At 40.4% G+C, this 27,628-nt stretch overlaps 2 protein-coding genes across 2 annotated transcripts; both read right to left on the bottom strand.

Moving 5' to 3' along the window:
* Nucleotides 1-14,947: 14,947 nt before the first annotated feature.
* Nucleotides 14,948-21,419, bottom strand: LOC103713206 (NAC domain-containing protein 73-like). The gene is made up of 3 exons (XM_008800043.5): nucleotides 20,926-21,419; nucleotides 20,432-20,630; nucleotides 14,948-15,901 (listed from the first exon to the last, which is right to left on the bottom strand). The coding sequence occupies exons 1-3, from the start codon at nucleotides 21,067-21,069 to the stop codon at nucleotides 15,366-15,368; spliced, it is 879 nt and encodes a 292-aa protein (XP_008798265.3). The 5' UTR covers nucleotides 21,070-21,419; the 3' UTR covers nucleotides 14,948-15,365.
* A 2,443-nt stretch (nucleotides 21,420-23,862) lies between these two features.
* Nucleotides 23,863-26,713, bottom strand: LOC103713250 (Protein kinase superfamily protein). The gene has a single exon (XM_008800115.4). It carries the CDS (start codon nucleotides 26,577-26,579, stop codon nucleotides 25,563-25,565), a length of 1,017 nt encoding a protein of 338 aa, XP_008798337.3. The 5' UTR covers nucleotides 26,580-26,713; the 3' UTR covers nucleotides 23,863-25,562.
* Between the last annotated feature and the right edge of the window lie 915 nt (nucleotides 26,714-27,628).

Raw genomic sequence — 27,628 nt, forward strand, 5'->3', positions numbered from 1 at the left:
CATAGCATAGGCACACGTAATCAGGCACTTAAGGTGGACACTTGTCGATTTGCAAGGAGATTAAGTCATTTGTATCATGTCAACTTGTTAATTATCATTATATGCTCGTTGCACTGTTTGGCTACTGTGCTTCAAACAAAAAAAACTATCACAAAGAGCAGCACAATACTTTCTACATATGCACATGTTTTCTAATCACAACTTTTTTTCTTTTTTTGGGTACAATGGTAGCTTACATGCGACGGGTGTGAGCTAATCACAATTGTTTCATAGAGAGAGCAAGATTTCATCACACTTGACTGGTTCTCCACTCAGATCCAATCAAATCTAAATTAAGTAATGAGGGTCTCATATTAATGATCCGAACAATTGAGTGTAATCTAATACTTCTAAATTATTTATACACTAAAAGTAGTGTAGATTAGAAGCTCTCAATCTATGCATCAAGTGGTCAAAAAATTATATTGTTCTGTATTATTTAAACTATCTATTTTTTTATTATTTGAATTTATACATTAGGAATCTTAGGATTACATGATTTTTGATATGTAAATAGTTTAGAAATAGTACATCATTTCCAACATCTCATTTCATCAATGTAGAATCCATCATCTGAGTTAGACTTGATTAAATTTCGAAGAAGATCCACTCGAATATATATATATATATGATATTTTCTGGCATGTATTAAAAGCATTCAAGTAGACTACATGAGTGGTATATTAGGAATCACCTTATTTATGTCGCCTAAGCAAAATCCAAAAGAATCACCTTTATAGATTAGGTATCTTAAGACTATATAAGTGGATCATATCCAACGACTCGGATCACCAATATAAAATCTATGATCTGATTTAGATTTGATCAAATTTTAAAAAAGATCCACTCAAATATATTCAAATGTATTATATATATATATAATATTTTCTAGCATGCATTAAAAGCACCCAAGTAGACCACAGTGATATATTAGGAATCACCTTATTTATGTTGCCTAGGCAAAGTCTAAAAGAATCACCTTTATAGATTAGAGATCTTAAGACTATATAATTTTTAGTATGTAAATAGTTTACAAAGAGTAGATCATATCCAACAGCTTGAATCCTCAATGTAGAATCCATTATCTGAGTTAGATTTGATCAAATTTCGAAGAAAATCCACTTGAATATATTCAAGTGTATTATTTATATATATATATATATATATATAATAATTTCTGGCATGCATTGAAAGCATCCAAGTAAACCGCACGAGGGGTATATTAAGAATCAACTTATTTATGTGGCCTAGGCAAAGTCCAAAAGAAAATATTTAACAAGCGGAACTGAGAAGCCATTAGAAACACCCGTAAAAGTAAATGCATTTTAAATAGAGCATAAGATGCAAAGGGCAGATATAATAGAGACCCATCCGATTGAGTGCTGTTACAGCTTTCGAATCCTATGTACCACTGAAGCCCATCTGTGCTCCGTTCCTTTCCATTTGCATGATATATTCTGTCACGCCCCCGAAACCCATCACCCGGGTCCGGCACGCGACCGGCCGCATGATCCCTAGAGCAATGCCCTAAAGATCATGCAAGGCCTATGATAAACAACAATTCAAATAATTCCAATAATTCCAATAAATGCCAAAATCAAAGATTAATGGAATTCAATCAAATCCAGCTACAATGTACTGATTTATTACATAATTTCAAATGTCCATAAATCAAAGATAAATTGACTTCTAACTATCTAGCAGTCTGACTCCAGATCGAGCTCACTTCTTGTCCCATCCGACAGATTCTACGAATCCAGTGCCTCTGAAAAAAATGTAAGTGTAGTATGAGCTTTTCCAGCCCAGTAAGAATCCCAACAGCCACACACAACAAAATCATAAAATAATCAAGTATCAAAATATATATCATTTCATCATTTCAAAAGCTCAACAAACAACAAATATATGTAATCAGTACATATACACAAATCCTTTTTCACATTATGTGATCCATTCCCGTATTACTCAAATTCCAAAGTTTTCAAACTTTTCATTTCTGGCGTTGGACTAACCAAGATCATGTCCCAGTCCAAGACTGTACAAATCCCACGCATAAGCTCGTGGCAGCTATCCCACGCGTAAGCCCGTGGAGGCTATCCCACGCATCAGCTCGTGGCCGCTATCCGTAAGCCCGTGGAGGCTATCCCACGCGTAAGCCCGTGGAGGCTATCCCACGCATCAGCTCGTGGCCGCTATCCGTAAGCCCGTGGAGGCTATCCCACGCGTAAGCCCGTGGAGGCTATCCCACGCATCAGCTCGTGGCCGCTATCCGTAAGCCCGTGGAGGCTATCCCACGCGTAAGCCCGTGGAGGCTATCCCACGCATCAGCTCGTGGCCGCTATCTCATGACAAGGTTAGTCCAACCCATATTACATGTCTAGTTTTACATGTTCAATCACATTCCCATCACATCACATATTTTCATAAATTTTCAAAAATATGTTATTTCTTCCCAAATGAATATATCTCAATATATTCATTAAAAACAACATGCACGCCTCATAGGTGCCGCATCAACACATAAACAATAACAACATAATAATGAAAATATGTTGATAAACATTCATCTCATATGTGTCATATCAGCTCACAAGCAATAACAACACAACCGTAAAATAAATCCAACCAAAATGTCAATATATGCATAGAAGTGCTCAGATGTAGGGATTCTTACAGAAATTGTAGACTGACTCAAACACAGTCCGAATCACAACCTACGCGCTGGGGTGCTGAGTCCCCTGATCAAAACCTCCTGGCACCGCTGTCTCCTCCCCTACAGCATCAATCACAAATCACAAACTAAATCATTTAATATTAAAATATTCTGAACTATAATTCTCATCTGCTATGGGGTCCATCACCAGGTCCCCAAACATCTCAATCCCTCCAGATCTAGGGCAATCGGGGTGGCCCGACTCCCACTCCGTACCACCGGCCCGTGTCGTCGCCAGCCGTGGCCGCTGCCACGCCGGCGACGATGGCCAGTCCCGATGAAAAGACCAAAAGAAGGGTGGATGATAGAGAAGGGTTCTTCCTCCACCTCTTTGGTCCAAGGGCAACAGTCGGGGTGGCTGTGCCCTCACCTCCCCACCCTCGACCACCATTGGCCGAACCATCGCCGGCCGCCCCTGCTGCAGTCGCCGGCGATGGTAACCGGCTAAGAGAAAGAGAGAGAAAGAAGTCTCTTCCTCTTCTTCTTTTTCTTCTTCTCTTATTACTATTATTATATTATTATTTTCCCTCCTTTTTCTTCTTCTTCTTCTTCTCCTTCTTCTTCTTTCCAACCGACACAGACCCCTCCCCCTTCCTCCATTTCTTCCACGAAAGGCCACCGTGATGGTGGCTCGGCCCCCAACCGACGACAACGACCGTGGCTCTCACCGTCGTCACCGGCCGGCGGCCAACCGACGAGAGGAAGAGGGAAAGGGGATGGGATCACGAGGGAGAGAGCCTCAGATCCACACTTCCCATCTTCCGTTAACCCTAGAAATCCCCCCTCAACCAACCCACACCAACACGGCCAACCCCATCGCCATAGACTCCGGCCAATCCCGGCGGCCGGTGGTGGCGAAATCCAAAAGAAAGGGGCCGAAACAGGGGTACCCTGTTTCGGATCCCTCTTCGACGGCTTCACCGGCCAAATCTCCAATCCAACACCTCCCATAATTCAGAAATGGAACGCAAAGGAAGGGAACCAAGCTTACCTCGGTCCGGCGGCGTGCTCCGGCGACCTTTCCGGCGAGAGATGGGTGGAAGAATCCGTGAGCAACCCGGATTAAAAAAAAATCACCGAAGAAAAGAGGAGGGTTTCCCCGCGGCCGGCCGGATCTCGGGTCTCCGGCGCTCGTCTCCTCTCCGGTGTCGCCTCTCCAAGCCGCCGCCGCCGTCGTCCCCCCCCTTCTTCCCCCTCTCTTCCACGATCGTGCCCTAGGCACGATCGTGATAAGGGGGTTGGGCCCGGTCTTTTCGGGCCGGCCCAACCGCCCCTTTTTTTTTTGTTTTCTTTTTTTTTTTTTTTTTTATTTTGGGGGTTTTACATTCTCCCCTCCTAAAAAAAAAAATTCGTCCGCGAAATTAATGTACCTGGAATACCAAAGAGTTGAGGATGTTTGGCTTTTATTTCTTCTTCGAGCTCCCAAGTGGCCTCTCTTTCGGAGTGGTTGCTCCATTGCACCTTTACATAAGGAATGGTCCGACGTCGCAACACTTGATCTTTTCTGTCCACAATCCGTACCGGGTACTCATCATAAGTCAGATCCTCATGCAGACTTATAGGCTCAAAATCTACCACATGGTTCGGGTCCGAAATATATTTCCTCAGCATTGAAACATGAAATACATTATGCACACTTGATAAAGCTGGTGGTAAAGCCAAACGATATGCCACTTCTCCAACTCTGTCCAAAATCTCGAACGGACCAACAAACCTAGGGCTCAATTTGCCACGAATTCCGAACCTCATCACACCTTTAGTAGGAGATACTCTCAAGAAAACATGATCGCCAACCTGAAACTCCAGTTCTCTTCTCCTATTGTCAGCATAACTCTTTTGTCTACTCTGAGCTATAAGGAGCCGTTCTTTAATCACCTGTATCTTATCCACAGTTTGTTGTACTATCTCTGGACCCAATACTTTTCTTTCTCCCACATCATCCCAACAAATTGGAGATCGGCATTTTCTGCCATACAGTGCCTCAAAAGGAGCCATCTGAATGCTGGCCTGATAACTATTGTTGTAGGCAAACTCAACCAGCGACAAATGACTATCCCATGCACCACCCAAATCCATGACACAAGCCCTCAACATGTCCTCCAAGATCTGAATAGTGCGCTCCGACTGTCCATCAGTTTGTGGATGAAAAGCTGTACTGAAGTCCAGTCTTGTACCAAGAGCTTTATGAAGGCTCTTCCAAAATTGTGACACAAATCTAGTATCTCTGTCAGATACAATTGAAACTGGAATCCCGTGCAGCCTCACAATTTGCTCTATGTACATACTTGCCAATTTCTCCAAAGAAAAACCAACTCTAAAAGGCAAGAAATGTGCTGACTTGGTTAGTCGGTCAACAATCACCCACACTGCATCATTACCCCGAGGAGTCTTAGGCAAAGCAGTCACAAAATCCATGGTGATATGTTCCCACTTCCACTGAGGAATGAGAAGAGACTGTAGTGGTCCAGCAGGCCTCTGATGCTCAGCTTTCACTTGCTGACACACTAAGCACTGTGCAACATATTGAGCTATATCTCGCTTCATGCCACTCCACCAAAATTTTTCCTTCAAGTCCCGGTACATTTTAGTACCTCCTGGGTGCACTGTATAAGCTGAGTTATGGGCCTCATCAAGAATCTCTTTCTTCATTTCTGGCACGTTTGGCACACATACCCTGCTCCCGAATCTTAAAGAGCCATCTTCATGCACCCGGAATTCTGACTGCACACCTGACTCTACTGTTTCTCTGATCTTCTGTAACTCTGGATCCTCTCTCTGAGACATCCTGATCCTTTCAATCAGAGTAGGTTGCACTGTGAGGGTAGCCAAATGTATCTTAGGATCATGTAACCGTATCTCAATCCCTGATCTCTCCAAGTCTAATACAATATGCTTCTGTGTAGTGATCAATGCTGCCAGTCCACTTGAGGATTTTCTGCTCAAAGCATCAGCCACTACATTTGCTTTCCCTGGATGGTAACTAATAGTCAGGTCATAATCTTTCAGTAGTTCTAGCCATCTCCTTTGCCTCAAATTCAGCTCCTTCTGTGTGAAGATATACTTCAAACTCTTATGATCTGTGAAAACCTCACAGTGTTCTCCATACAAATAATGCCTCCATATCTTCAGAGCAAAAACTACCGCTGCCAACTCCAAATCATGTGTAGGGTAATTCTGTTCATATGACTTTAACTGTCTAGAGGCATAAGCTATCACCTTCCCATTCTGCATCAGAACGCATCCTAGTCCTTTACGAGATGCATCACTGTATATGGTGAAGCCTTCTGTTCCAGATGGAATAGCTAGCACTGGGGCTGTCACCAGACGCTTTTTCAGCTCTTGAAAACTCTGTTCACAGTCATCTGTCCATTCAAACTTTACTCGCTTCTGAGTCAAGCGACTTAGAGGCATGGCAATACGGGAGAATCCCCCAACAAATCTTCTGTAATATCCAGCCAATCCCAAGAAGCTGCGCACTTCAGTTACATTGGTAGGTCTACACCACCCAACCACTGCCTCCACTTTCATTGGATCAACAGAGACACCTTCTTTGGAGATCACATGCCCAAGAAAAGAAATACTATCCAACCAGAACTCACACTTTGATAGCTTTGCATACAACTTCTTTTCTCTAAGAATTTGCAATACTACCCTTAGATGTTCTTCATGTTCCTGTGAGCTCTTTGAATACACCAAAATATCATCAATGAACACCACTACAAACTGATCTAAATAAGGTTTAAATATCCGATTCATAAGATCCATGAAGGCAGCCGGTGCATTCGTCAAACCAAAAGGCATGACCAAAAATTCATAATGCCCGTATCTGGTCCTGAAAGCTGTCTTAGGTACATCCTCTGCCTTTATTTTCAATTGGTGATAGCCAGAACGAAGATCAATCTTCGAGAAAATCTGAGCCCCTTGCAGCTGGTCAAACAAATCATCAATCCTTGGTAGTGGGTATTTATTCCGTACTGTCACCCTGTTTAGTTCCCGGTAGTCTATACAGAGTCGGAGGCTACCGTCTTTCTTTTTCACAAATAATACAGGAGCGCCCCAAGGGGATACACTAGGCCTGATAAAACCCTTATCCAGTAACTCCTGTAGTTGTTCCTTCAGCTCTTTCAATTCAGCTGGAGCCATTCGATATGGAGCCTTTGAAATTGGTCCAGTGCCAGGAATCAAGTCGATGGAGAATTCAATCTCCCTATCAGGGGGTAATTCTGGCAATTCATCTGGAAACACATCTGGAAATTCTGCCACCACAGGGATATTCTCTAACTTGGGCTCCTCTTTCTGGGTATCTAACACAGCAGCTAAGAATCCTTCACAACCTTTTGTGAGAAGCTTCTTAGCCTGTAAAGCTGAGATTAATTTCATTTGATGAGGTGACTTGCTACCCACCAACCCAAACACTGGCTGACCAGGGATCTGAAACTTGATCGTTTTCTCAAAACAATCAACAGTGGCATGGTATGCTGCCAACCAGTCCATTCCAAGAATCAAATCAAAGTCATTCATCTCTAAGACCAACAAGTCTGCATTCATTTCCCTGTCCTCAACGCCCAAAATACAGTTCTTGCAAACTGAATTAACTAATATAACATCTCCACTTGGCGTTGAGACACAAAGATCAAATTCTAATGGCACTGGTGATATTTCAGTATTCTTTCTAACAAAATTGGCCGATATGAATGAGTGGGTAGCACCAGAGTCAAATAATACATTTGCATCATATGACATTAACCTAATCATGCCTGTACATAGTCACAAGGCACCTAATCACAATCTTTATCCATACATGCACAAACATATATAACCCAACCAAATTTATGACATGCCAAACAAGAGAGAGTATTAGGAATGGATTTAGTACCTGTCACCACTGAATTAGAAGCCTTGGCATCTTGCTCTGTGAGTGCATAAACCCGACCCTGGGTCCTAGGCCTCTGCTGCCCTCCCTCTTGTTGTTGTCCCTCCTGAGGTGCTCGATTTCCAGGGGCTCTCTGAGAAGACTGAGGTGCCTGTCGCCTCTGCTGTTCCTTCCCACTAGGACAAACAACAGCCTTATGCCCTTCTTGACCACAAGAAAAACATGGCCCCCCAATCCAGGTGCAGTCTCGCTTAAGATGAGGTCCTCCACAGCGGTAGCATCTAATAGCACCTCGAGCTTGTCCTTTATCTCTGGTGACAACTTGATTCGGTTTCTGATCCTTTGACTTGAAGGGTCTACTATTTTGGCTCGGAGAATCAGTGGATCGAAACCTTTTCTTCATATTCTTTTCTCTGGCAGCCTGGGCATTGTCAAGCCCTTTTTCTATCACCAAGGCTTTGTTAACCACATCTTTATAACTGGACAGTTCAAATGCAGCGACTTGTTGTTGAATCCTTCCCCTGAGCCCATTTTCAAATTTCCTTGCTCGATCACTTTCCTCTGATATCAAAGTCGGAGCATATCGGGACATCTCTTCAAACTTTGCTGCATACTGAGCAACTGTCATATCACCCTGCTCCAGTCGGTCAAACTCCCTATATTTTTGGAATCGGATACCCTGGGGAAAATACTTCTCATGAAAAACCTTTTTAAATTCCTCCCAAATGAAGGGGGCATCATCCGGACCAAGCTTCCCTTTCTCCATCTCCCACCAGTCAGCTGCCTCACCCTGTAACATAAATGTGGCAAAAAGAACTTTCTCCTCATCAGGGCACCTCAGAGCTTGAAAGACTTTCTCCATCTGTTTCAGCCAGCTCACAGCCTCCATCGGGTCAGCTGTACCTTTAAATGCTGGGGGTGCATACCTCTGAAAATCCAACAGACTGACTCGGTGCTCCGGCTGAGCTGTAGTGCCTTGGAACTGTTGTTGCTGCTGTTGTTGATACATAGCTTGCTGCTGCTGCAACTGTTGCTGCAAGAACTGTTGCTGCACCTCTACCATCCTCATTATGTCTTCCCTGGCAGCAACTTGCTGTTGCACCATCATTTGCATCAACTGTGAAGCACTTATCGTCTCCTCATGCTGAATACTTGGTCCTTCGGATGTCCCAATCTCCGGAGCTCCCATCTCTGAAGTACTACCAGTAGGGTCCATAGTGTGCTCCTGCTGTGGCACACTCCGAGTCGGCGTGGATGAGGTATCTTCCTGCTGTCCAGAGGGTGCCCAAGCCGTGGAGCCATCTGCAAATCGGGTCGGCTTTCGGGCACGCCCTCGACCACGCCCTCGCGCCATATCAACCTACACAATTTTTCCAGCATCAAGATCATCAGATTAAGAAAATTTCGCATCCTTCATATGCTAATCACACCATTTAATATCTTATGCATTTAGTGATTTTCCCCACTCAGGCTTACTCGAGCCTAAACCCTAGGATTCATAAACCTTAGGATACCTTAACCTGGCTCTGATACCACTCTGTCACGCCCCCGAAACCCATCACCCGGGTCCGGCACGCGACCGGCCGCATGATCCCTAGAGCAATGCCCTAAAGATCATGCAAGGCCTATGATAAACAACAATTCAAATAATTCCAATAATTCCAATAAATGCCAAAATCAAAGATTAATGGAATTCAATCAAATCCAGCTACAATGTACTGATTTATTACATAATTTCAAATGTCCATAAATCAAAGATAAATTGACTTCTAACTATCTAGCAGTCTGACTCCAGATCGAGCTCACTTCTTGTCCCATCCGACAGATTCTACGAATCCAGTGCCTCTGAAAAAAATGTAAGTGTAGTATGAGCTTTTCCAGCCCAGTAAGAATCCCAACAGCCACACACAACAAAATCATAAAATAATCAAGTATCAAAATATATATCATTTCATCATTTCAAAAGCTCAACAAACAACAAATATATGTAATCAGTACATATACACAAATCCTTTTTCACATTATGTGATCCATTCCCGTATTACTCAAATTCCAAAGTTTTCAAACTTTTCATTTCTGGCGTTGGACTAACCAAGATCATGTCCCAGTCCAAGACTGTACAAATCCCACGCATAAGCTCGTGGCAGCTATCCCACGCGTAAGCCCGTGGAGGCTATCCCACGCATCAGCTCGTGGCCGCTATCCGTAAGCCCGTGGAGGCTATCCCACGCGTAAGCCCGTGGAGGCTATCCCACGCATCAGCTCGTGGCCGCTATCCGTAAGCCCGTGGAGGCTATCCCACGCGTAAGCCCGTGGAGGCTATCCCACGCATCAGCTCGTGGCCGCTATCTCATGACAAGGTTAGTCCAACCCATATTACATGTCTAGTTTTACATGTTCAATCACATTCCCATCACATCACATATTTTCATAAATTTTCAAAAATATGTTATTTCTTCCCAAATGAATATATCTCAATATATTCATTAAAAACAACATGCACGCCTCATAGGTGCCGCATCAACACATAAACAATAACAACATAATAATGAAAATATGTTGATAAACATTCATCTCATATGTGTCATATCAGCTCACAAGCAATAACAACACAACCGTAAAATAAATCCAACCAAAATGTCAATATATGCATAGAAGTGCTCAGATGTAGGGATTCTTACAGAAATTGTAGACTGACTCAAACACAGTCCGAATCACAACCTACGCGCTGGGGTGCTGAGTCCCCTGATCAAAACCTCCTGGCACCGCTGTCTCCTCCCCTACAGCATCAATCACAAATCACAAACTAAATTATTTAATATTAAAATATTCTGAACTATAATTCTCATCTGCTATGGGGTCCATCACCAGGTCCCCAAACATCTCAATCCCTCCAGATCTAGGGCAATCGGGGTGGCCCGACTCCCACTCCGTACCACCGGCCCGTGTCGTCGCCAGCCGTGGCCGCTGCCACGCCGGCGACGATGGCCAGTCCCGATGAAAAGACCAAAAGAAGGGTGGATGATAGAGAAGGGTTCTTCCTCCACCTCTTTGGTCCAAGGGCAACAGTCGGGGTGGCTGTGCCCTCACCTCCCCACCCTCGACCACCATTGGCCGAACCATCGCCGGCCGCCCCTGCTGCAGTCGCCGGCGATGGTAACCGGCTAAGAGAAAGAGAGAGGAAGAAGTCTCTTCCTCTTCTTCTTTTTCTTCTTCTCTTATTACTATTATTATATTATTATTTTCCCTCCTTTTTCTTCTTCTTCTTCTTCTCCTTCTTCTTCTTTCCAACCGACACAGACCCCTCCCCCTTCCTCCATTTCTTCCACGAAAGGCCACCGTGATGGTGGCTCGGCCCCCAACCGACGACAACGACCGTGGCTCTCACCGTCGTCACCGGCCGGCGGCCAACCGACGAGAGGAAGAGGGAAAGGGGATGGGATCACGAGGGAGAGAGCCTCAGATCCACACTTCCCATCTTCCGTTAACCCTAGAAATCCCCCCTCAACCAACCCACACCAACACGGCCAACCCCATCGCCATAGATTCCGGCCAATCCCGGCGGCCGGTGGTGGCGAAATCCAAAAGAAAGGGGCCGAAACAGGGGTACCCTGTTTCGGATCCCTCTTCGACGGCTTCACCGGCCAAATCTCCAATCCAACACCTCCCATAATTCAGAAATGGAACGCAAAGGAAGGGAACCAAGCTTACCTCGGTCCGGCGGCGTGCTCCGGCGACCTTTCCGGCGAGAGATGGGTGGAAGAATCCGTGAGCAACCCGGATTAAAAAAAAATCACCGAAGAAAAGAGGAGGGTTTCCCCGCGGCCGGCCGGATCTCGGGTCTCCGGCGCTCGTCTCCTCTCCGGTGTCGCCTCTCCAAGCCGCCGCCGCCGTCGTCCCCCCCCTTCTTCCCCCTCTCTTCCACGATCGTGCCCTAGGCACGATCGTGATAAGGGGGTTGGGCCCGGTCTTTTCGGGCCGGCCCAACCGCCCCTTTTTTTTTTGTTTTCTTTTTTTTTTTTTTTATTTTGGGGGTTTTACATATTCTCAAAACTCTTCTTTACCTATTTTATTTTATTTTTTCAAAGGTTCACAAATATATAATGTTAAAAGCAATAGATGAGATTTCTTCTCCTCTTTCTCTAGAGGGGAAAAGAACAAAAGAAAGAAAGAAGTACTTTTATTGAGGCTAGCGGGTTAAGCTTGGACTTTTACAAAAGCCAGGCTTGTAAATGTTAGATCTGAGTTAGATTATAGCTCAATTAATCCAACATGACTCCAAGTTTTGAATGCCCACTCTTGTCCAATTTGAAAAGGCAACGAACCAGCCACGAGTCATATGTATAACCAGAAAATCCAACCTGTAACGCATATTGTGCTCTCATGTTGAGTAATGGAATCGGGGAGTAGATAAAAGCTTGATCTTTACCAAAATTAATATGTTTAGTAGGCAATTTAATTAGTGATCTCTGGTTGAGGATTTCGTATCTAATTACTGTCCTTTTCTGTCGTTAAGATCACTCTTCAGTTATGTCAACCATATCGAATGTTGTTTGCCATGAATCCATAGCAGCTTCAGCTTGGGATGATGACAATATCATCTTGTGTTCTTATGGAATCTGGGCTTTGATGTATTTATCAAACTCGAGGTGCTTGCAGGGTGATTTATTATTTAATATCTTGATGCACTATGTTGATTGCAGTTACTATTGACCAATGCCATGCCAATCATCTGATCTTTGTTTCCTTTAACCCTATATCAGCATCAAATGTTATCATTATTCGTTGATCAAGAACTATAATTTCTAGGAGATTATATATACAATAAAAAGATGACCTGTAACAGTTATATTCTGTTTTTAAAAGCAATTACTTCATTCTTCGCCGAGAAATTTTACATCTTAGCGCTTTATTTCATTAAAATTGCTATTGACATATGTCAAATATTTCAAGTGTTGGTTGTTAATTTGCTTTGAACCCTATAGCAGCATATGATATGTGATTTTTCTTTTGAAGGGTAAATTAGAAGGTAGTGGAAGCCTTACAAAGATATCTTATTAGAGGTGCTATTTCGATATGGAGGGTGGGGCACGAAATGTTTTTGTTGAATTATTTATGCTGGTTTGGTTTAATTTAGCATTGTTTTCGCTTATCCGATTGTTTCTTGGTCCTTAAATGGGTCTTCATATTGAATCAACCCTAAGGAAGCAGAAGGAACTTAGTTGTGCCTTCACTCAACTGTTACAATCTACAACTCTATTAGGCTGTTACAATCTGAATTCAATAATATTAATTTCTTCTCTGGAGATTACTCCTACAATTCTCTCTCTTGTTCACCTCTATCAAAGAGTGGGTGGTCTTGCAACTTCCAGAACTGAAACAAATTTAAAAAAAATTATGCCACTTAAGTTTCTGATCATAAAACTCAGGAGGGGGTGTTGTCTTATTTGCACTTTATGAACTAAAAAGCTCTGTAGATTGTGAGAGCAAGAATACATTTCCAATCCTGCTTGGTATTATCTTAGTAATAAACTATTCTTTAATCATTATATTCAAATAAAGTGAGCTGCTTTATGGTAGATTTAAGAGGAAGTTGTTAGTTTGGATTTCTTACCATAAGTTAAGCCATTAAAAACCATAAGCAATTATGTGTAGTATATATGCTCCTATGAGTTGTATCCAAAATGCATGGACAACTGTAATTTTGAATATATGAGGATGCATATATGCTCCTATGATTTGTAATTATGACACAAGTACACCGATGAAAAATTAAATATTCAGAATTTTTGCTACATCAGAATCTTCTTTTTCTCCATATCATCTGATTGCCCATCCTTCCCACAATCAACTTTAGCTTATATGCTGAAAGCCTGAAACTATCTTGAATGATCTCCATCAGAGTCACTACTTGTCTTGTTAGTATATATTTCCCTAGTGTTTCTAACATTTTCTTATCCAATTATGCCTCAAAGTTTGTCGTTGGTGTAGTACAAAAATGTTGTGCTACGGAAGTATGTTTTTGACCAAAATGTAATTAAGCAGAAATTTCATATGACACGCAACTCATTTTTGATGCTCATCTAACATGCCATATTACATGAAATTGCTGCGATCTTGCATGTTGTTCACCATTTTCTTGGCAAGCACAAATGCATTGTATTAATACAAACCTATCGTTGACCTATTATAGTATATTTTATAATTTACATGATATAATTAATATTATAAAATAATATAAATGTTAAAGAATAATATTATATATTACATATCAATATTTTAATAATATGGTGTCATGATGTATTCTATATGATTAATATTAATATTTTAATAAAATATCAACACTAAAGAGTACATTATATTTTACATTACAATACATTGCATCATATCTTAGAAATATAATAATAAAATATATGACATAGTAATATTTTGTATAATATTAATCACAAACAATTATTATAATTAACAAGATATAACAATTTTATTATAGTAATATTATATTAATAAAATGAAATAATATTATTGTACAATATTAACATTATTATAATACTAATAATAATATAATATTTATTATATTATTGTATAATATTAACATTATTATAATATTTATTATAACAAATAAAATATTATTAAGGTGATGTTACTAATAATCATGCTAGCATACCAACATATATTAAGATATTAGATAATTTAATATGATAAAATAATATCTTAATTGATTGGTTTTCCTAAGCCTTGGTTTTTATAATAAAAGTATGGCACTATATATCATTGCATTATGTGGGGTTCCTTTGACCTAGTTAAATAATTATATGAAAGGAGGGGAAAGGATCGAGCAACAATCAGACATCTTTAGGGCTATTATACATGGTACAAAAAGAAAAAAAATTACATATTACACTTAGAATCCATCAATTTAATATGGAATATCAAGATGAAGCTTAAAGGAAGAGATATTTTGAGTTTCGCCAAAACATTGGTTTGATCATTGATTTATATTTGCTTCAAATATATCGTTGCTTTGCTTGCAATATTGTTGGAGGATTTCTGTTGCATTCTGTCATTACAGTATACTAGGCCTTTTCAACTTAGAAGAATGCTCCATAGCCAGCTTCACTTGAATGGATCGATACAGTAGACTTTGCCGGTGATGATTATAGCATCTTCTTTTCTTCTCTCCGTTGCTTTTGCCCGTCTTCTATCTTTAACCCCATAAGAGCGTGAAAGACTCAGACAAACCGCATCAGATTTAAGAAACCAAAGCCCTCCAGGCTTTGCAAGCTTGCATCATCCAATTATATATCATTGCAAAGGAAAAACTGTTAGCTAAGTTTTAGGCAGGAAAATAATTCCAACTAAAGGCTTCTATCTGCTGTCACTTTACATATCTTACAAACTTTATGGCAGCACAAAGCACAATTGCCATGATAGTATGATACCCCTATGAACGTGTAAAAGAGTCTCCCACTCTCTTCCTCTTAGCATGCAAATATTGTAAGTTGCACTCTATTTACAGCATCTGAGGCAAAAGCTGATGGTCTTATTCTTTATGGATCTCCTGGCTATTCCAAGGAATTACCTTCTCTCAAGTATTAACTTGAGAGCTATTACTTATGTAAGAGGTTTAAACTCGGGTTAAATTTTATCCACCACACATCCCATTTCTTTCGTCCATCTTGCCGACTTCTTTTTCACTGCTTTCTTTTGCATGCAGGCAAAAAGAAGGATGCTTTGATCCACTTAAGGAAGAAAGGAAGTTCCACCAGCATGTACATTGAAATTGGGTATCAAATGAGGGGAGCTCGCTCTATTGTGTCCACCTTGATTGTAGGCGATTAGTGATGAATTATAGTAATCGACGATGCTCGCATCCTTGAGGATAGGATTATCGTCGCTGTCTATATCTTTAGACTTTGCTTGAACGGTACCCTTTGTGGCAGAGCCACATTGTCTTGGTTGCGTCTGATAGAATACCTTGGACACAACTAGCTCACCATCCTTCTCTTCTTCATCAGAGCCCAAGTGGTATTGGTGCATCACCCAATTGGTTTTCTCAGGTTTTTGCTGTTTGCCGTAGTTGGTGTAGAGAACCAGTATCTTCTTGTACCCCTTCAGCTTCCCACCTGCGAACACTGGTCTTGTCTTGCCAGTTTTGTGCCACCGTGTCTCACCTCCATGTTCGTCGGCAGACACTTTTCTTCGCTTCCTAGTCCCTGTTGTGTATGCCTTGGAAGGGCGATGGAAGAAGTGTCGAAGTAGACCATCCCTGCTCACTCCTATAAAAATATATGGTGCACATCATAGCTTCAGAATCTATTTATAAATGGAAGGTGATTTAAATTTACAAAATAGAATCAAGCCAAGCATATGTTATGAAATGTAATGACAGTTTGTACATTCGATCATCATGACAAAGTTAAATTTAGAATAGATTATTTATTGGATATTTTGTCTTGGATATTCTCCTCTTGGAGAATCAACCCACATCGATCTGAAGTATAAAATAAAAATTATTTCCATATTTTAATTTAAAAGATACTCACAGAAGTTTCATCCAGATTGATTATATAATACCTGAAAAGAAATAGTGTGGCTTCTTATTTGCAAAGTTATGCTATTTCTCTAGTTGTTCTCACGGGAGCATATAAGAGATCACTATAGTCGCCTCCCGTAGTGTAAATCAAACTCGACACATAAATTGCCGGCTTCAGGTCAAGTTCGCAAGGAACTCAGAAAAATTCAGCGAACGGTTTGTTGATTTTACTAAGAAGAAAATACTCCATGTTTCGTACATTTTATTTCAGTCAAGCAGCCGATTGATCTTGTTATAAAAAAATATAAAAATATAAATAAATTTACCTCATTCTATCTTTTGGGATAAGTGGTGATTTCAACATGGTATCAAAGCAGAGGTCCTCAGATCACTCTAAGAAGCACACCGCCATGGCTCCCCATGTATACACCCGACCCCCACCCCACTCCACCCATATCTCATGCCCTTCTCTCCCTTTCCACCCTACGAGGTCCCTATCTCTCGCCTTCTTGGTGATCACTTATTGTCATCGAGGCTCCTAACCACCGTCTCTGCCGAAGTTCCCAACCGATAAAGCTTCCTCCTTTTTCTTCTTCATTTTTTTTATTGTTCTTCTTCCTTGTGTACGACCCCAAGGAGGATGGCACAAGGCAGCCCTGTTTCACCAACACCACCACCTCCCACATCACCTCGCGGCTTCTTTTTCCCCTCTTAACGGCCAGTGGCCGTGCAGTAGGTGGCGGCCAAAGGCTCGACCACCGGGCACCGGCGTCCCTATTTTTCACTAGATGGTGGAACCATCCTCCCTCTCCATGCTCTCTTTCTCTCATCATCTCGCGCTCTCTCCCCCCCATCCCTCTCTCCTCATGCATTTGTGAAACTCTGAAGTGGAGCCCACTGACTTTAGCTGCACCACAAAAGACATGAATGAGGGGGCTTGACTGCATTTGGACCTGAGGATTGTAGGGACACATAAGGCTAGATTTCGGCTCGGGATGTGTAACCCGATCCTGGTCACCAATTGATCCCAATAACCTTTGTTGGAGAGCGGATGGGGATCCGGAACTTTAGTCCCATATCGGTTGAGTAGCAAAAAGGATTGTGCCTTATTAAGGAGGGGTATACTCCTTCCTTTCGGAGGTGCCTTTTTAAAGGACAAAACCGTGAGGGGAGTGTGAACCCATAAAAGCGGACACCGCCTAAGGGAGTCCATCTCCAAAACAGACAATACCTCTTGAAGGGACGCGATCCATTTTCCTGCTCTAACGGATGGCGCTAGAGGAAGGGATCCGCCGTAACTTACCCGCACGAATTCTTCCCACTAGGAGGGCTAGTGTTGGGGAGCGGATGGAGACACGGAACTTTAGTCCCACATCAGTTGAGTAGCAGAAAGGATTGTGCCTTATTAAGGAGGGGTACAGTACTCCTTTCATTCGGAGGCGCCTTTTTAAAGGATAAAGCCATGAGGGGAGCGTGAACCCATAAGAGCAGACACCGCCCAAGAAAGTCCATCCCCAAAGTGGACAATACCTCTTAAGGGGACGCGATCCATTTTTCTGCTCTAACAACCTTGATCTAGAAGGATTTTGGATTAAGAAGCCCTAGATGGGCCCTACAGACTTAGAAAATGACCAAGATTTTTACTTTTTTAAAAAAGAGAGTAATTATAAAATGTGCTTCGTCTAGATTGCTCAATTGTCTTCTAAAAAGGTCCACATAACCTGATCAACAAGACTTTTAGTGGCCGTGAGTTGATCTATAGGTTACCTCTATCCCTAGAATTTTTATCATGCATCTAATTTGATTTATATAACTTTATATTACTCAGTTATCTGTATTATTTAAAATTTAAATTATGGATATTATCTATGCATATATTTATATTTAATTAAATATTGTATATATATTTGCATAAAAATGAACTTAAAATATGAGATTAAGCATGACATGATTTACTTGAGCATGAACTGAATTTTATTACATTGATAAATTTGTTGATTTAATTAGTTGTGATGTTGCTCTCTAGTTTGACTATGATTATATAGTCCAAAGCTAGTTTTCTTTTGGATAGTGCTAATGGGATAATCCTCGGCACATACTGTTGCAAGCATGTTGTTTGTATAATTTCAGAGTTAGTTTTCTTTTGCACCTCCAGTAGGGTAAAATTGGCGCATGCTGATTGACTGCCTGTTGAAGTTGAGAGCTAGTCTCTTTAAAGCTCACTATAGATGGATCGTGGCTATAGTTATAAAGATTAGGAGAGAGAAAGAATGATTTATCTATATTGATTTGAAAAAATTATTTTTTAATCTAGTGCATTAAACTTTTTGAAATTTATATTGATGGAAATACTTTTTATTATGCATTTATCGGCATGCTTTATTTATAATTGAAAATTTGTATTATGAAAATTAATATCTTATGTATAGTCTGCTTGATCTAACTAGAGGTAAAAGTTACTAAACTTTAGCTCACTCATGATCTCTTCTTACATTATTTAGATACCACATAGTAGATTACACAAGAACTATAAAGATGAACGAAAAAAAAAAGGATTCAGTTGATCTTATATGTACTTTTAGACAGTTGTATGTTTTTACTTTATAAGATTGTCCAAACAATCATTCTAATTTTTGTTATATTAAAAGTATTTGTGCTGTGATAATACTAGTACTGCTTGGATTTTGGGTTGATATTTGAATGAAAAGGACTAGCTTGCACATCCTATAGAAATTAAATCTAATTAGGAATGTGCAGTCGTTTGCTACATGCTCGGCTTATAACTTCGGATCAGAGAATGTGCAGTCACTGTAATTTATTCAAATTCTCTCATACAGTAGAGCAATGCTTACAAGATTTCTCTGTATGTTTAACTGTCTTGTATTATAATGAGATGCTAATGGTGGAACTGGTAAAGTCACTAAGGGTGTGGCTACTGAGCCTAGATTGGAGTCATGTCGTCTCTCTTTCATTTTTCATTTTTTTATTTTTTTTAAGACGAAGATTCAAGTTCTGTCTTCACCTTAATAACGGTAGGTGGAGCCTGCATCCAACCCTTTCTAAGCATAAAAAAGGCATCAAATTACAATAAAGTTCTTATAAATTAAAAATTGCATAGCAGAAAGGTATATAGTCTCTGAAAAATCTATTATAGATAATATCTGAAAAATCAACATTAAATTCTTATCTTGCAAGATGCCTAATTTCGAAATATTCTAATAAATTTAATGACAAGTTGCCGAGTTTATTTATTTGTTTGTTTATTTGTTAATTTATTGTGATAAAGGGATGAAGACCAGCCTAGCTGATAATTTTCATGTACATGGCTTAACACATCAACAACCGAGCCTTTTGAAGTGTTTATTTTTATCTTTTAGAGAAAGAGAGAGAAATCTACTCGCCCTAAAATTATCGAGGTCCAAATTTTTGAAGATACACATACTAAAACTCAAATATGAAACCTTTGGCTTCTAAGAGGGGAGAGAGAGAAAGAGAGAGAGCTGTGACCATTAGAAAAAGCCCAATATACAAAATCCATTTTGGTTAGCTTATGCATCATGCAACTTATTGCTCAAAATACTTCATATAATTTGAAAAATATGATTTTTAAAACCAAGAAGAATATAGTTCCGTTATATTCTTTTATGAAACTCAAAGCAACCCTAATGTCTAATATTTCTATGATAAGAAAATATGGTTCCTGATGGCTTGGAATTCTAGCTATCCAATTTATGCATGCAAGTCCTATGAATTCATAGCATGCTGAAAATTAATTTATTGCTTCCACGCAACAACTACCATAGTTATGCTCTGGTGCTAAAGTATATCATAGGCCTTTAAATTGAAGGCTCACATCTTTTATGCTATTTCACAGAATTTTGAGAACGATAAATGCAAAAATTTCTTCTTCTGCTATTCATCATCATCATGAAAAACATGATTATCTTTGAAGACTTCTCAAACGCAGAACATAATTAATCTTATTTTGTGAATCAGGACCAAATTTTTGGCTTCTAGATTTCGAGTGCTCCACAATGCATTTTTGGCACCAATTCATTGGTATGATGTTATCACACATGGCAAAGCTAGTGTGCAATAAATTATTCCCTTTGTATATAGCATGCAGCAGTGCTCAAGCACGTACGCGCGAGCTTGTTGAAGCATGCATGAAGATGAATAGCAGTATTCATATCGTAAAAATATGACTAATATAATAATTACTATATGAAATCGTAGGCCAAGAGATTTTAAAGAATTATTTCGAGATCATTACCGGGGAGTTTCTCTGGGTGGGTATAGCAAATCCCATTCTCGCCTTCAATTGTAGGAATAAACTCGTCGATGAGAGGGTGAAGCTTTTGTGAATCTGGCCTCGCCTTCCCCTCCAAGTGCTCGAGAAGCTCCTGGTCGGTCGGATCGAACTTGACACCAGCAGGCAGCCCAGGCAAATCTTGGATGGCAGCAGCCGCAGCCTGACCACATCCATTGCCAATATCACTCATCATATATATGTTGTTTTCTTGTTCCTCCATGTTTTTAAATAACATAATTCTTCTTTTTTTTCATCAAAAAAAGAGAATCCTTTTTTAATTTATTTAATTTGAGAAACAAGAAGATATCATAAGATTCCATGAATACCCTAATATAATTTATGAACAGAAGAGACATGAATCATGATACGTGTCACCACCATGCAACAAATTTATGGAGAAAATATTCGGAAAAAAATATGGAATTCTTGAGAAGAAAGGAGAAAGGCAGCCTCACCTGCTCCTCGTATTGGATGTGGTGGCCACAAGAAGGGCAGGTCTCGATCGCGTTTGCGTGACATTTCTTGCCGATCGGTGCAGACGAAGAACCCGAGCTCCTCTCGATCATGCGATCATCGTCGCAGCTGTTGCACCATCTCATCTTTCTTCCTCAACTCTCATACCCACCCAGGTTAAAACCTCTCCTTGGAGGGCAGGCAAGAGGACGGAGAAGAGGGATACGTAAAGACTGGGGAGGGAAAGAAGAGGATAAAAGAAAAGAAAAGAATGGAAAAGGAAAAGAAGAAAGAAGCCTGTCTCTCTCTTATATATTAAAGCTACGGGTGTCCTCTCTTCCCCAACCCCTCCCTCAATTCTCCTTGAGCTTTGGGAAGGAATAGAATTCTTCTCCACTTTTGCTCATCATTCCCCAGGGTGTTCAGGTGGAGAGAAAACAGAAGACAAGAAAACCCCCTCCTAATACCCCTCCAACCATCTAACAAAACCAAGAATATAAAGAAAAAAAAGAAAAAGACAGAACAAGCCCGGCTAATATAAATAGGTTGCTTCATCCTCAAGTATGGTCATGCTATAATTGCTATTATACGTGCAGGAGGAGACATGTAACCTCTCTAGCACACTTTTTTTCTTTTTTCCTTTCAAAATCTTTAATAAGTTAAGAAACAAACAGAAAGAATGGCTTGAGTAGAGATGGGGCAACCTGCTTCGTAAGAGACATTTCACCACCCTGAGAGAGATGGTTAGATGGATAAGACCGAGAGAGAGAGAGAGAGAAGGTGAGCCTTGTAGCTCCAAGGTCACCGTAGAGTGCCTTGGAAGACATATAGCCACTAACCTGATCTCTCTATAACCTTAATATATTTCACTCTTTGTTATCTATCTTTATACATGATATAAATCTCTGATCCCTCTCTTTTTTCTTTTTTTTTTTGAGGTAAGGGGAGGCCGAGCCATCTAATTTATTAAATATGTGAGAAAAGTATATATATGAGAGTCAATGGAGATAGGGATGAAATGGTAGGTAGATGAAACAATAGGCAATATGATGAGGAGAGGATCGCACCCGGCTGATAGTTAGGAGTTAAGTTCAGCTTCATATCAGACTGGTCTTTGATTCAATTTAGCTTTCGATAGACTAGATAGTTGCTGCAGTACGTGCAACCAAAAACCATTACTATGGAGAATATTTGAGATTTTTGCTATCAAAGAAGGCGGGGCTGAATCGGACTTCCTAGTTATTAATGATAAGAATTATTTCTGTTCTTCTTTCTCTTTATTAGTTTCGTGAGGTTCAATGTGTGTTGTGGCTTGTCATGCAAGCCATGCCGACAAGTTTGAATCCCACAAGGCATGGCTCGTGGTTGGAGACTTGTGTGGGAGAATCAGGTGTGAGCTTGATTGGAAGAAGAAGGTTTGACCGGGGTTAGATACTTAGATGGGGGCAAGGCTGTGTATTGGTTGGACGAGAAGAAGGGGATAAGGACAGGTGTAGGAACCGGACTGGATTGTTAAAGTTTAACGGTGCAATTGGTTTTGCATCCATTCGTGACTTCGGGCATCTGGTGAGATGGGAGTGCGATGGCTTTTTCTGGGGGAAGAAGCATGCTAAAGTGGGGCCACATTCCCTTGTTTGCGACCGTGATACAAGATGTCTTCTACGTTTACTTGTATAAAATAGAAGGAATTCAGCAAAAAAATATATTTAATAATCCAATATACAGAAAAGGAAAGCATCTTTTCTCTCTTTTTTTTTTTAAAAAAAGAAGAAACTATCCTTTTTTGAATTTTAGCAGGCCATTATATCCTTGCCTTTATACTGCTTTTCACATTTGCCATTGTGGATCAACCTATATCATGTTTACATGTATTCACAATATGTGGGCATCAACCAAGCTAGGAAAATTTTCTACCAAAAAAGACAAATTTGTATAGTGGTCCAAGAAAGTCAGAATCTAAAAAAAAAAAGAAAGAAAGAGAAGAAAGTTGACCTATATCTATAAGTTTGACAATTGCAAAAAAAGGAAAAAAAAGTACAAAATCACCTAAAATAAATGATGGTGTTGCTTAGTTTTCTCTAAGACAGGGAGAGCTTCATGAGTTGTCATGTTAAAGCCAACTTTGCCTGTTAAGATTTTTTTTAAAAAAATTTAAATAAGTCGTACCATGTCCCATTATCCATATATAGATTCTGATGTGCAATTAAGTCTTTAGGTCAAGTTAGAAAATGGTGGATTCTTGAAAATTTGAGTTTAGTGACTGCTTTTATCAAAAATAGTAATCGAATTTTATGATCTTATTTAGTTGCTTGGATGGTTATCTAATTCGCTACAAAAATAAAGAGAAAAATTTTGGTGGATTGTCATAGGGCAAGGTTATACTAATTGTTTCGTCTAAGCAACATATGTTTAGACAAAAATCAAAGCAAACACATTAAAGGAGCTAGCCCTGTTGGAGAGATGTTCTGTGCTAGAACATGATAGGTGGCATTTCCATCATATTTTTAAAATTAAAAATAAAAAATCTATCAAAGCAAGTGAAAAACAGTCAGAATTTTTTAGCAAAGTCAATTTGAGGAGTGCGAGAAACCTATTTGCAAAGTGCACTGTATTTGGGTGATTTTCACCTACACATATTTGTAAAGCAGCTTTCGAGACAAAACAATATCAAAAATTTTTGTTGGAGTTAGAACTATGGGACGAGATGGGCAAAATTTTTAGAAAAGATCATGAATTTTTTCATCAAGCATTAGCTAGGGCAGATTGAAAGATAAATTGAAACAGTGTTGCTTCAATTGGGAAGATGTAAATTGGGATACAATGATTTTGATTCGAGCCTTCAAGGGCTATGATTAGTTATACCAAAACAAAACCCCAAAATTGTAAATTCCTTGTTTTATTTGCAACAACCTTGACTTAATGGAAATAAATCGGAATAATCAAATCATTTCTTGGGTTCATATATTTTGGTTCGAAGGACACATCCAATTCATTTGCGGCCACTGAACTGATTGCTTCACAATAGGAATGAACAAGCCCTATGGAAATTGAGGAAGAGAATTCTGACCAAAAGCATTAGTTATGGTTACATCTCCATCCCCCTCATCGCATTGGCTCCTTTGCTTAGTCTTCAATCTCCTGCTTTCTTTTTGCATGTACCTCCAGAAACTGAGATCATAGTTTGAATCTTGAAGGATACATATTATATGTTCTAGTCGTCACAATAGCTTAATTATGTTCTTTTGTCATATTTCTTTGCACACATTCAAATCCTGTCCGCTAACATAAGCGACTAGTGTGCCAATGTCTTTTTTAGAAGGATGATCAGTAGCGTGTCAATGCGACAATACCTAAAGGAGATTTGGCAATTGCACGTAAAGATGCAGTGAAAACTTAAAAGAAGCGCTTTAGGGCAGTCAATCATGAAGGACTCTTTGATGCCAGGTTTTGTGCATCTATTCCCGTGATGATCACGAGCAAAAGAAATTTAATAGAGATAACATGCTATCAAATAAAAAGAAAAAGGACAAAAGATAGAAGCGCTTTAGGATATGTGACCTTTTCTTTTTAGCAACAAATTGGCTGCTAACCAAAATTCTTGCGACAATGGGTTTGGGTTGTATCTTTCACATGAAAGAATAATTTCTTCTTTCATGATATTGTCTATCGGATTATGCTTTGCATGGATCTAAAAGCACTCCAAACTTCTTCGTTCACCCACTTGCATAGATCTCAAAGCGGCCATTGTACATCTCCATTTTGTTGTCGCTATGTGACACAAAGATTGGGCCAATTTTCAGGGCTAAATGGAACCCATGCTAGATGGTTGGAACCCCTCGGCCCACAGTCCAAACCTAGTCATGCAAAGATCATGATCATAAGTAGTAGGTCTTAATTGCAGATGGTTGGGTTCCGTGACTGTCTTCGCAACCTGCTCATGGTCAATCTAAATGGTTAATCTGTGCCTAAGGATCTTGACTTGATTTGCTTCATGCCCTAGTAGGAGTTACAAGCTAGCTGGACCAATATAGACGGCCCATGAATAATCTAGCCCAAACTTGGGCATGGGCCATAGGGCTTAACCAATGGCCCAGGCTCATATATACATTAGTTTAGTAAAGACCTATTTTAATCCTCCTGGCCTGGGACAATTACTTTATAACACGATTCGTGGTTGTTTGGAAAATCCCAGTCATCCTACAAATGATCAATTTTAATAATCTGAGACATCACCTAAAAATGGAGAAAAAATAACAACTAAAACCAGTACTGACCGCCAGACTTTAGAAGGCATTCTAGAGCCGGACTTAAGCATGAGATATTAGGCAAAGGTCGGGATGGGACAGGCTCAAATAAACATTACGAGAGTTATTGATGCAAAATTTCAGTCCGTTTCATCTAAAATAGTTTAGTCTAGCTACCTGTTTTTAGCATGAAAAAAATGGCTGCATGTTTATAATTCACATTCCCTAACCATGGTTACAGTACACTGGATTTCCACAAATTTCAGTCATTCAGGAAATGATGGGAGGACTTACCTTCGATGGCCGTCTCACTCTGGTTCAGCCCCCCAAAAAAGAAGAGAGGATATCAGGCCATGGTCATTTTTCTCTATTCCCTCAAAAATCTCCCAAACCCTTTAGACATAAGGATGCATTTCCAAGCTGCTCAAAATGGCCGCCACATGAGACATCGAAGGCCGACTCTTCCTCCCATTACCAACGCACGCCGAGGCCACCTTCGCCATCCTTGCCAATGGCTTCATGTCCATCGGCACCCCTACTCTCTTCTCCAACACCTCCCCCACCTTTCCTTCCCTTATCAAAGGCAAAGCCCACTCAACCATCACCCCCCCTTCGCTCCTCCTGCCACTCAACAGTTCCAGTAACACCACCCCAAATCCATACACATCATTCTCCTTGCACACACCCCACCCCTCCCCATCATCCACATACCCCAACATCCCCCTTCTCTCGCTAGGCCCCATCAAGAAAGTGAGCCCATAGTCACAAACCCTAGCACCAAAGTTGGCGTCGATCATGACGTTGCTAGGCTTAATGCACCCATGCACGACGCTAGGTGCACTCCCCTCGTGAAGGTGCTCGAGGCCCCGCGCTGCCCCTGCCGCAATCCTTAGCCGAAGCCCCCAGTTTAACGCCTCTGGTGGCGGCCCGCCGTCGCCGGTCATCCCATGCAGGTAGTATTCGAGGCTCTTCATGCCCACAAACTCGGAGATGATGACCCGCTCGCCCGGTGCCTCGGAGAAGCCTACGATGGGGACGACGTTAGGATGGTTGGCAAAGGAGAGCGACCTGATCCTCGAGGAGAAGCTGACGCCGGGGTTGCCGAGGACAAGGTGGGGGTGGATGCGTTTCACGGCGAAGACGTCGCCTGTCGCTGAGATAGCCTTGTAGACAGTCCCAAGGTGGCCTTTGCCAACGATTTGGGACAGATGAAATCCGTCGGTGGCGGCCTCGATATCGCTCAGTGGATGGGAGTGGGCGTGCAATGCAGCAGGAAGGCTGGTGTCGTCGGGGTCGACAGCATGGCGCTTCTTGCAGAGGATGAATAGGATGGCAGAGAGGATGAGGAGAGCGATGCAGATGATAACAACAAGGAAGTCTTGGCCGATGGCGGAGATATGGTGATCACTCATGGTAGCATTCTTCTCTTTTTCTTGTTTTTTGATAAAAAAACAATGGGGGGCGGGGATATGTCTCCATAAAAGAAGTAGGAAGACGAAGCTTTTCTGTTGGGTAAAAGATGATGAATTTGTGTACGATTTGGTGAGGGGGGTTGAGCTTCCGATTAGAGCTTTTTATTCTGGTTTGTTATAACCAACGTGGTCATAAGCTTTTTGTTTAGGATGGAAGGTAGCGAGAGGACTTTGTCTATGAGTAATGGTGGATTAATTGGTGCACCAACCCACTGAACGGCGACTTTGTTGGAGAGCTTCTGGAGGCCAAGCATAAAACGACAGGACGTGGAAGTTGGGCAACTCAAAACTTGTTTGATTCGGGGAAAAAAATATTTTTTTAAAAAAATTTGATTTTTAAAAATATGATGTATGAAAAAATAATTTTAATATATCTGATTGATCTTAAAAAAGTGGTAGATTCATATTTAGTTCATTATTTACTTTACGGAGAAAATTGTGTAAAATATCTAATATATCCTTAATACAGAAAAAGACCTAATTTATAAATTTTTATGGCTGAAGAGTATTTTTTTATAAAAAAAATCTCAATTTTTAACTAGCAGAAAAATAGTTTTTTTATGTCCCTCATGAGTTTTTTCTTTTTTATAAAATATGAAAATCTTATTCTCATTAGAATGCTACATTTTCATTTTTCTTCTTTAAAAATTCTAACCAAACAAGAGGTCTTTATTCATTTTTTTCAGTTGCACACTTTCTTTCTCTTCCTTTTTCGCGAACCAAATGAGTCGTTAATGAGGAGCCATATAATTAATTATTATGGCAGTGCAAACCATGGTCACCAGAGAACTGATGACCAGCTAGGAAATAATCTTCATAACTGCTGAATCATTTTTCATATCATCTATCTATCAATAAATTTTGTTCATGATTTATTCATGAATTAGTGCTGCAATTGGCCTGCTGCTGTTTTAAATATCAAATTTTGAAGGTTAACCCAGTACATTCGGATTATTTATTTCCGATTTATCTCACACATGACAAAGAGG

This window comes from Phoenix dactylifera, chromosome 9, assembly GCF_051530095.1.
Source record: "Phoenix dactylifera cultivar Ajwa chromosome 9, Ajwa_hap1_PhDact_Kaust_v1.1, whole genome shotgun sequence".
In the NCBI taxonomy this organism is placed as follows: domain Eukaryota; kingdom Viridiplantae; phylum Streptophyta; class Magnoliopsida; order Arecales; family Arecaceae; genus Phoenix; species Phoenix dactylifera.